General features: G+C 41.5%; 2 protein-coding genes across 3 annotated transcripts in view; one reads left to right on the top strand and one right to left on the bottom strand.

The window, feature by feature from the left end:
- On the bottom strand, nucleotides 1-5,795 carry tspan31 (tetraspanin 31). Its single transcript, XM_031844737.1, has 6 exons — nucleotides 5,537-5,795; nucleotides 3,259-3,426; nucleotides 3,045-3,125; nucleotides 2,748-2,888; nucleotides 2,247-2,357; nucleotides 1-1,807 (listed from the first exon to the last, which is right to left on the bottom strand). Exons 1-6 carry the CDS (start codon nucleotides 5,597-5,599, stop codon nucleotides 1,733-1,735), a joined length of 639 nt encoding a protein of 212 aa, XP_031700597.1. The 5' UTR covers nucleotides 5,600-5,795; the 3' UTR covers nucleotides 1-1,732.
- Nucleotides 5,796-7,093: 1,298 nt separating this feature from the next.
- The window catches only part of agap2 (ArfGAP with GTPase domain, ankyrin repeat and PH domain 2), a 22,470-nt gene continuing 18,354 nt past the window's right edge, over nucleotides 7,094-11,209 (top strand). For both annotated transcript variants that reach the window (XM_031844699.1, XM_031844698.1), the window contains exon 1: nucleotides 7,094-7,478. In XM_031844699.1, coding sequence (XP_031700559.1) covers nucleotides 7,316-7,478 — 163 coding nt within the window. In that variant the 5' untranslated portion in view covers nucleotides 7,094-7,315. The remainder of the gene's footprint in view (nucleotides 7,479-11,209) is intronic.

Here is an 11,209-nt window from a genome sequence, read left to right as displayed (position 1 = left end):
TTTGCAATTTGAGGTTTTATTTGGAAAATTAAGTCTCAAAAATTCAAGATACATTTGAATGACAAGTGCACACAAATTCAAAGTGAGGTTTAATATATGGCATAACGATGCTTAAGATCTGTCAAACTGCTTGTTTACACCAGCGATGACTCCAAATCAGCAGCAGGAAATTCATATCAGCCAAGTTCACAGGTTCAAGTAAGACATGTAGTTACAGTTTGTGTTAGTCCTTTAAGTTAAAAGCAATTCAAAAAGAGGAAACATCTCAAAAGAGAGAATTGATGAGCAGTGATTTATCAACAGGAAATGTCAAACATCGAGTCAGGCAGCAAAATTATATCATCAAAACTACTACATAAATTGAGCCTAATATGCATCCTCAAACTTATTAACTTAAATAGATCCTGAATATATTTTTTTTTTTTTACAAAGCATTTAACACTGATGAACAAAAACAGCTGATGGCAACTGAGAACAAAATCATTCCACAAAAGAATTATTTTAAAATTACAAAAAAAGAAGAAAAATAACTGCAACCAAGAGCACATTTTCACAATTAACACTATTAAAAACAAAACTGGGTTTGCGATGAGCAGTTCTGGCTAAATCTATCCAAATGTTTAAAATCAAAACAGCACTTCGCTGTATTTCTAGATGTCGTGATTTCTTCCAGCTACACAGAAGAAAATGATACGTACCTGAATCCGCCTCTCTACTACCAAAAGCTATACGAAGCAACATCACTGTGCAACACAAAGAAACATTAAATACAGGAAGGGTGGATTATTGTGGCCTTCAAAGACCTCAACTATGCAGGCAAACCTCCCGACTAGAGGGGCAACTACACGGCAAACCCACCAGGAGTGATTTCTAAAAGATTATGTACAACATCGAGGCTGCAGTCCATTGGCGTCCTAATATCTCAGACTGTTAAAAGTTAGTTGGCTCAGTTACAGTTCATAATTTTTTTCTGACTAGCAACAACGTTACCCAACATCTATTCTTGCTTCGTAATCCTGTTGCATCCCGGCATTTGTGGCATCTGAAAAAAGAACATTTACATACAATTGAAAAACTACTTTACAACACACGTCCAGTATTCGCCTCCTGTTGCCCCTCGGCTGACTTAAGAGCACAAAGTCGTCGCACTGGACATGCTGGGTATACAACTCCACACATCACCAACAGCACTGACCAGAGGAATATATTTGTCGTTATGTGGTGGCACGACATCGGACACAAGAGGAAAGAATTCAAGGTGCATACAAGGTAATTTGTTGGGACAGGGCACAGTCATTTGGTTGGTGTGTGGAATAAAATCGACAAAGAGGCCGTTTGTCTGTGCGGGACCAGGACACATGCAGAGATGTCTCATCCCTTGTTACATAGCAGGAAATCTGGTACTCAAATCAAGGCTGGGTCGCACTACCAACAAGTCACACTTCTTGGTATTACAAGTTATCCTTTCATACACAAGTATCCAGGTCTTCCGGCTGGAGCTCTGGCAACACTTTCTGGACAGGTTGTTGTAGTTTCTCAGTCTCAGTTGAAGGTGTGTGTGTGAGTTATTTGTCAGTGTTTGTCAGGTGCTGCGTGAGCTCGTCCATTCTGTGTGTTGTTGTAGTTGGTGTGGTACTGTATTGTATGCTGGCGTGTGTCTGCCTCTAGATGTGCATGATACTATGTGTGCCAGTGTGTCCGACACTGCGCTGCGTACGGGGGGGGGGGCAGACTATAGGAAAGCACTCGGGTTCGCTCGTGGATCCTTCTGGTTCCTGTAGCGCACAGCGAGCCACACTCCCAGGATCTGTGAAAGACACGACAGGCAAAAAGATAAATGCACGGGCACTTCTAAATAAATCAGCACATCATCACCAGATATGTGGCGACGACTCACAGGGCTAGCTGGCCAGCTAACCGCTAACCCGCTACCAAGCCAGGAACATGCGAGCGCTTGTCAATAACATCAGCATCTACCTATTTCCTGGAAACTAGCAGGAAATTTGGTACTGAATGATTTCGCCACCAATATTGACATTTATAAATACGGCTGCAATCGGTTCTTTAAGGAAGAATAAACCAAACTGCAAACCTTACGATTACTGGATGATTTGCTCAACAAAAAGAGAAAACCCCGATTTGCAACGTTAAACTCAATTCAGTGCCTTTTTGTCCTTCAAAGCCTCGTTAGACTGATTAAATGAGTGGGTGGTTAGCAGATGTAGGTTTGGAGACAGGACACTCACCTCTGTGAAGCTGAAGAAGAGCCCGACGCCCCCGAGGATCTTCAGGGCCTCCGTTGCATGAGTCAGCATCATATCCCCGCAGGTGTAACAGACAGTGTTCTTTTTGCATAACTGGAGGGAAAAAAAAAAAAGAAAAAAAAAAAAAAAAAAAAAAAAAAAAGAATACAAGGCCTTTAGTCTTCAGCAGTGTGAGTCAACCGTTTGTCGGCTAAGCCAGTATTATCCTCCAAAATCTGTTCTGAGAACTACAGGAAAAAGTCAAACTTTTAACTTATCCTGGTTAAAGGAAATGCTTATGTGACTTCTGCTCAGTGGAGCATATTGTGTGACAGGAAATATAATGTGAAACTGAAATATTTATCTATGATGCAGTTGAACATTGTACTTAAGGAAAACCATATCAAATGTAAATGAAAGAAACAAAAAATATATAGTGTAATTATGCAGCAACTCAAGACTGTGATTGTGCTGGTGAAGCAGGTTTTTAGATCTAAGACCTACAGCGGGACAGTTCTGCAAGTCCAGATCAAACTGTGCCTGGTTGGCGGTGACGTTGAGCAGCCCACAGCAGTTCAGCTGGCTCTCTAGGTCGGTCTTGGTCTTGTTTTCCAACATTCGCCAAGCAGAGTTCAGAAGTGCCTCCTGGAAAAGCAAGTAAGACAAATAAAATGAGGCAAATTTCTTGTAAAACGTCACAACAATGTATTTATGCAGATATAAACACGTTTTGGTAAAAAGTGTTACTAACATGGACGCAGCGCAAGAGACATTCAAACTGTTAGTTTAGAGTTTTCTCACCTGTTGTCCGCGGTTCATCGCCAAGCAGGAACATGAAACTCCAAATTGGAAGAGGAAAACGATGAAAAGAACGACCATGTACTTGGCGCAAGAAGTCAAAGAAACAAGGAAAAATCATGGAAAAGAAACACAAAGACCACATTTTCATATCACAGTTCACAGCAACTGACCTGATAATTATCTGTGAATCAATGTCAACGAGGGGAAAGGATACAAAGAAAAGCATGACTTGGTGGTGGTGTATCGCTCCGATGAGTCCAACAATAGCGATGAGCAGCAGGAAGACGCCCACTGCGATGACCCCTCCGATGATGTGGATGCTCGACACCAGGCCGAACCCCTTCCCCCATGCTGCTACTCCGATTAGCAGCAGCCCGACCAGCTAAGAGGGAAGGAAGACAGTTAGCCTGAGTCAGCTGAGGCAGTGTGCACCTGATGGGACTGAGCTTATCACGCAGTCATGTCACTAAGTTTTGATCACCACAAACACCAGTTAGGTCTTTCATTAAAAGGTAAAGTGTTTGCCAAATAAGTGATGCAGGGGAAGAACCAGGCTGACACGGTTAGAGCTTATTGTTAACATTTCTTCATATGGCCCACGGCAATTAGACCGCTGGCCTCCAGGCAACACATTTTTTTAAAACTATTTTCAATTATCTGAAACAAATTAAAAACAGAGGTCATTGTTTTATTTCTTTAATTGATTACGTTCAACAGAACAGTCCTGCTTATATTCTGTAATACTATTGGCTTGTCACTTTACCTTTAATGGGAGCTGACAAAACATTACAGAATTCATATTTGTCCCTGGAGGTTCATCTTTTTACGGAGGTACTATTTGTGCCTTTATACGTCTCCTTTCACTGCCGTCAGTGCCCTGACTCAACACAGCATCACACTCGTGACAGTTGCAGTGACTCAGCTGTCGACATGATTGCTGGCATGTGTACATGTTCCAAAGTTTTCTGACTGGGTGGGTCGTGTCTCAAGTGTGTTTATCAGCAGTGAGGCTCAGTGTGTCACAACAGCAGGCAAACAATGCAACGCTTCTCTTACTGCCACGTACTTCACAAAGTGTATACCTGGCAAACTTAAAAATAATCGTGACAGCAGGTGAAAGTGAGTAAGACAAACACAATAAAGATGTTTTTTGACTTGACACTTGATAACAAAAGCTGGACATGTTAGTTATACAGTGTGGGTACGTTTACGCATAATCACAATATTGTACTAAACAAAACCCTAGGTGAAAGTACACCACAATATGACTAACATTACTAATTAATCTGACAGGTCGCAATAAAACAAGTGATTATTTAGTCTATTAAATGTCAGTTTATTTTAGAAGACAAAGAAATGCAGCACTTTGTCACAATTAAGAAGCTGGAGCTGTCAAATGTTCAGTATTTAGGCTAGAAATACGACATAAAAGATCAATCAGTTATCAAAATATATCCATTTGCTATTGATCAACTTGACTAATCTGTTTAGCTCAACACAATATAGAGACAGATTTAATAAAGACACATCAGAGCAGTTATGTACAGTTGCCCACTGGCAGACATCAACCAACAACAGTTGCAAAAACAACTAGTTGTTAACAATTAGGGTAAACACATCTGTAATACCAGGCAGCAGTGACACAGTGACTAGAACAATAGAAACAGCTGTACGATATGATGCAATGCAACAGACCAGCAACAAATACAGTCTTACTTAAGTGTTTGCTGAGAGAGACAACTATGCTACTTGTCTTTATATAGACTCAGGTCTATTTTGAGTTTGTACTTTATGTTAGATGGTGATTCTAATATTTTGTCTTTCTTATTCACATATATGAAGGAGCATAGCTACAAGATAACACAACACAGCCCACTACAACCTTAAAACTCACAATAAGGTCTAATCTTCCCTAAAACATTCTTCACGGTGTCAGGTTTTAAAAAGGGGTACATTTACTACAGAGCTGGTGTACTGAACTAAGTTCACGGTGGGTTTATGCTAACGTTCGCTGAGTCGAGGCCAACATGTTGACTCTGACAGCTCACATGACTGACACACAAACACATTGGGTCTTGTTGCAACAGGCTCGGGTGACTGATAAGGAGAGAAGAAGTGGGAGATATCATGCACGTCAATGCTCACATCTGGGGTCAGCTGGCCTCCCTGCTAACGGTAGCATCCGGGCACATAATGGCGATAGCTAACCGGCTAACTACGGTTAGCTAACATATCTAACGCTACATATCTGTCTAGTTAGCTAACGTACACTTAAACAACGTCTACCTCTAAATGTGTAATATGAGTCCATACCATTAATCGTCTGAAAAACAAAAACAGAAGAATGTGAAACAAAGGGCAAAATCAGTCATCTTTCTGCGCCCTAGCCACACTGCTGGCTGACATAACGCTAGTTCACTCAGAAGCTAGTTACGCTAAGCTAACGTGGCTATAGCTAAAAGTTAGCATCATGATCCATTTTGTACACTCACCATGTAAACCACATTCAGGGAACAAAGCGCATTTTTGGAGCAGGTGAAACCGCCACAGACCATATTCGAAAAAGCTCTAACGACTAATGAATAAGACTTAATTAAAAAAACCAGGCTCGTCGGGCTCTCCGGAGCGCTTACGTCTGGACAAATGTTTTTGGTCAGCGGAGAGGGCGTATCTGATGACGTCGGCGCCGCATGTGACGTCAGGGTGTCAACCAAACGTCATCGTTTTAGGACAAAACCAGAGTCGTATATAAAGAGAAAGTAGCGTCAACGGAAATTCAATATGCTTGATTTTCACGGGATTCACGCACGATACACGACTTCAGATAGTATATAGATATTAGTAGACATTGGTACAAACAGAGAGACATAATTGCGATTTTTTCTAATTAGTAGTTAATGACTGAATATATTTACAATATTCATTGAGAGCAACTACATACGTATTTAGATACATCAATTGTGTGTCAAGTAATCTAAGTGTAACAGCTAGAGGTGCCTGCTTTGTTGACATATTTTGGACTGAAGTTACCTTGTTTAGAGGAACAGAGTGAGATTTAGTGGCATCTAGTGGTGAGGTTGCAGATTGCAAGCAATAACATACCCCTCCGACCACCCTCCCGTTGACACCGTGTCAGAGGACTACAGTGGCCCTGGAGGGATTGGTACCTTTAAGATACTATTACCACAAGGAGCTACTCTTATCAATACGCTGTTGTTTTTCATGACTAAATGAATGCTTTTAAAAAGCCATGTAGAATTTTAAAAACAAATAAATTCAGAACAGAATTAGAAGATATTTATAATTTAGATATAACTAAATGAAACTGGATCCTTATGTAGTTTAATTTAGCTGTAAATTAATTATATTTATTTATCTTTACCATATTGAGCATACATAAAACAACCACACCCTGTGTCTGGAATGGTAGTTGTGATTTCCATTTTGCCAGTAAAGATGTTACTATAAAACGGTGAAAACAAAAGTAAACATTTTAACATTAAAAATGACAAAGACTGATAAAAGACTGGAAAACAGGAATCCCAGTCTGTGTGAACACAGTGAGTATTTTCAGCAGTGCTCTCTGTTGTTTTAACAGGACACCTGTTACACAAGGATTACACAATAAGCTTGGTAATACATCAGGGAGACATCTGTGACACAGCATGACAAAGACAAACAGAGAAATGTTTGACATTAGCAGTCATTCACACATACATTTGTTTGTTTTTTACCAGTTCCACAGAACAGTACGAACAGAACAGAACTCTACGAAAGAAAGCCAAACTGTAACATCCTGTTACTGTGGCGCATCGAGTTGCTCTACTAATACTGAATAAGACACTGTTTGATTGACATTGTAGACAAGAATATTTCACACAAAAAGTGTCATAATTATTATATTTGTATATAATTAATTCTTTACTAATAGAAGCAGAGCATGTAATGTAAACTAAAACGTGTCTTTTCAATAGTGCGGGCACCACTACAGTCAGAGCGTGCGTGTTGTGAGAATATGGTTTCAAATAAGGAAGTGAATTCAGTTCAGTTCAAACCTGCAGAGGAAACTGAGACACACGCTGTCGTGAGTTGACTTTTGTGGTGTAGAGTGAGCAAGAGAGAAACCTTGAGCAGCGGCCGCCGCTTCTTTTTCTGCTTGCTTCTGCATTTTAATAGTTTGTGTTCATCTTGTAGAACAAACAAGCCAGGAGTTCAAATGGGCTGAAGCGAGGCACTTTAGCTTCAGTTTACAAAGAGATCGATGTGTCAGGATGAACAGCAGCAGCAAATCAGTAAACTCCTGTGCAATAAAAGCAGAGATCAAGAGGCATGCGTCTCTCCAGAGTGCAATCAACAGACTTTCCAAGCAGTTTGAAAGAGTTGCGGATCAACAGCTGCGCTCAGGACTTAAAGTTTACCTCCACAGCATTCAAGGTAAGCTCATCCTTCTTACTTTGTTGTATTTGGGGAAGAAAGCGACATATTATGTCAAAGTTCTGTATCAGAATGTGGTGCATGGTCTGCCTCTCAAGGTGCTCACTTTAGAGCATTTCTTGATAGGAGAAATCTTGGGCAGACTTTGGTGCACAGTGAGTTAGGCCATTCTCGTCATCAACAGCAGTGGCTGGGTGTGGGGGAACATGATAGCGTTGGTGATTGATATCATTCTCTGTGCTTCCTGTGTCAGCCAGCGTGTCTATTTCAGAGAAGTCGATGTTCATTTTCACTCTCCATTTCAAATTCACCTCTCGGCGTCTGCTATGGCATTTATCTATCAGTCAGCTTCTGGACACGGCCAACCAATGGCAACATCCCTCAGTAGCCATCGCCATGGCAGCAGGATGAAACCTGCTGTGCGGCCTACTTCCTGTCTGCCAATCTGCAGCCGCCCTCAAAGCCACTTCCTTTCAGACGAGCAGGGCCTTTTCACGAGAAGCTGATCAGTTTTACATCATTTCCTCATATCTCTACTTCCCAGCGTTTCTTGTTAATGTGACACAATGCGTTACTGTCGTGAGTTGTTTCTTGTCATCTGCATCCTTTTTCTGTTGAAGACAGACAGGTAGTGGAAGAAGTATTCAGATCCCCTACTTTGGTAAAAGTAGTAATACCACAGTGTAAGAATACTCTGTTACAAGTACAAGTCATGCGTTCAAACTACAAGTATTACCAGCTAAATGTATCAACAGTAAAATTACTCGCAATGATTTGTTCACCAGTGATAGAATGAACTAAGTACATTTACTCAAGTACCATACTTAAGTACAATTTTGAGGTGCTCGAATATTTCCATAGAAAGCCAAGAGAAATGTGTAACATCCTGCTGCTGTGGAGCATCCAGCTGCTCTACTAATATTGAAGAAGAGACGGTTTGATATTGCAGACAAGAGTATTTAATTTTATTCTACTTTTAACATCTACTCCAGAACATTCCAGACGGAAATATTACTTTGCTTCACTACATTCATTCACAGATAGATACATACTGTGGAGTAAAAAGTACAATATTTAAGTATAAAGCAGAATAAATTGGAAAATACTCACGTAAAGTACACAAACCTCAAAATCGTACTTGAGTAAATGTACTTTACACCACTGGCGTGGTCAGACTGGTTGAAATATCCTTATGAAATAACAGCTTACCTTTTGATTTCATCCGTGAATTCATCAGTCCACTGTTTGTGTGTGAATTGAAGGTTAATCAGCCCCCTGGTGGATTTTGGGAGTGCTTTGAGGTATTTTTCGAGATCTGGCAGATCTAGACACTCTCTGAGAAGCTCGTCCCCTATGTGTTAAACATTCAGCTAAATTATTTGGGGGGTGTAATTAGGCTGCTGAAGTGAGGATCAAAGTCAGTGTATCCTCAGCAGTGGGGGCCTGGATCTGTGAGTGTAGAGTTCACTGGTGCTAAAAAGAGAGCCACCTCTCTGTTTTCTTAATAAGTGAGTGGGATGTGGTCGACTGACTGTCTGCCAAGGAAAGCCTGGGGGGGGGGGGGGGGGGGGGGGGGGGGAGGAGAGAAGGGGTCAGGTGGAGCCAAATGAAGACATTTAAATGTGGATCTGACTAGTATGTGTTCACTGCAGCATGGCAGCAGAGCGGAGGGGAAAGACAGGAAGGACAGCTCCCACTGAAGGAGAAATGAAAAATCACCCAGCATGACCACTGCCCTTGGCCACTGTCCATCTGACAGCACCCGCCCATAGGTGTTAATGCGTATGTGTGCTTTGTTTGTGTGCACGTGAGTCTCTTCACATGAGAGTGTTTCTAAAAAGTGTCTGCCTAAAGACAACAGATTTTTGGCGTTATATGCTGGTGTCTATTTTTTTAAATAGTCAGATTCGCCGTGCAGCCCTGCAAGCTGCACTGTTCTCGTTAAAAATCGATTTTTATTCAAGTATATAACGTCACTCGCCCTGAAAGTGTGTTTGTATTTTCTATTTAAAAAGCAGCTTCCTATCCGAGGTTTGGCTCATGAATCTTCTTCTGCGTTGGAGGCTGCGGTTCTCTCTCAGGTCGTGTGTTTTTCCCCTTGAGCCAAAGGCGGCTGGTTGTCAGAGGTCTTTTGTATTCAGTGAGGGTAGTTATTGCCCTCTCCCTGACTGGTGAAGGGGAGGGGCGGAGTGGGCTGAGCAGTTGGACTGTCTGATCGTGTATTATGGGATGATGGTGGGAGGCTGAGACTGGTGCACTGTGGGGAAAAGCATCCTCTGATTTCACTTCAAGGATTTTTTTTTTTTAAATCAGAGAGTAATTAACATGAAATTACACCAGATAATAATACAAGTGATGGATGTGTGTAATCATGTGTGCTGCAGTGTTTATGTTGTAGCAGGCATCATAATTGCAGCAGTTTACTTTATCTTATCTTCCTGTATTTTAATTTCTGTTTCTTAACGATGAAGTCGGTTGAAAAATGAATCTATTTCAAGTTTTTTGACAATGGCTTAATGAATCGAATAATGCTAAATATTTTATGGGTCTATCTTTTCCTTGTCTTGTATTATAGAAATTGAATTCATTTGGGTTTTTCAACATTGGTCGGACTAAATATGACATTTGATGACATCAACTTGGCTTCTGGTGAATTTATAGACTATATTCTGATGTTTTGCAGCCCTAATTCCTTTCATTACTCAAATTGTATTAGTAACATACTGTATTTAGCAACACAGGTTTTAATCATAGATGAGTTACTGTATCTCTAAAAGCGTATACAGATTTTTTTCACCTACTTCATCATATGGAATATTTCTATGCTTGGGTTTGTTTGGTATAACAGTGTGTGTGTTTCATATTTTTTGCATTCTGTGGTCAACTATTGATGTCCAATATGCTCCACTTCATGCTGTGAGCCCAGAGCTTACCCACTTCTGCTAATGAACACATGCCGTAGCCGGCAATAGACTACAGATCAATAACCTCACAGGAAATCTCTTTCACTCACTTGTATGATGCAATGAAACACCCACGCACAGAGAAACACCATTTTGATACAGAGATCCTGGGAGTGATTGCGATACAGAATGTACCACCGGAGGAGGAGGAGGAGGAGGAGGAGGAGGCGGGAGGAAGGACACGGAGATGATTGTGCCACCAGAGCCAGGAAGATTGTAACACCTTAGCAACAAACAAGCCAAGCCTCCTACTGAGGAGGAGCCACACGGAGCCACACACACACACACACACACACACACACACACACACACACACACACACACAAACACAAATAGACAGCTGAAGACAGATGGATGATGTTGATGAAACTATTCTGGCAGCTGTATAAATGAAACAGGGAGCACACACTTGGAAAACACACCCTGTCCTACCCTTTGTCTTTTCCCCTCCACAAACACCTTTTTCCCCCTGTTGTCATCCCTGACTAATCCTTCCTGCCTTCCTCTCCCTGCCGCTGATCTTTTCTCCGGCGGTCTCTCATCATTTAGCAGGTCCAGCTTATTTGTGCACTGCTGCTTTACCACCAGCAGTTACCCGCTGCCTTCCCCCCTCCTCTCCGGCACGCAGGGAGAAAGATGGAGGGGAGGGGATGATGGGGATGGGAGGGATGAGCAATAAAGAGCAGGGACTCTGCACAGTCTGAGAGGCAGCAGCAGAGAAAGAGAGAGAGAGAGAGAGAGAGAGAGAGAGAGAGAGAGAGAGAGAGA

The sequence above is a fragment of the Anarrhichthys ocellatus genome, unplaced genomic scaffold (genome assembly GCF_004355925.1).
Source record: "Anarrhichthys ocellatus isolate YVR2014 unplaced genomic scaffold, GSC_Weel_1.0 scaffold5, whole genome shotgun sequence".
NCBI classification, from domain to species: Eukaryota; Metazoa; Chordata; class Actinopteri; order Perciformes; family Anarhichadidae; genus Anarrhichthys; species Anarrhichthys ocellatus.
Note: the sequence above shows the minus strand (reverse complement) of the source record. Positions and strands in the feature narration are given on the sequence as shown.

Bases quoted from the DNA above. Each gene is read 5' to 3' on its own strand.
- tspan31 (XM_031844737.1), bottom strand. From the start codon at position 5,599: ATGGTCTGTGGCGGTTTCACCTGCTCCAAAAATGCGCTTTGTTCCCTG. The intron at 2,889-3,044 runs GTGAGAAAACTC...TTGCTTTTCCAG, and splicing joins CGATGAACCGCGGACAACAG to GAGGCACTTCTGAACTCTGC. The intron at 1,808-2,246 runs GTGAGTGTCCTG...TGTCTTTCACAG, and splicing joins TCTTCTTCAGCTTCACAGAG to ATCCTGGGAGTGTGGCTCGC.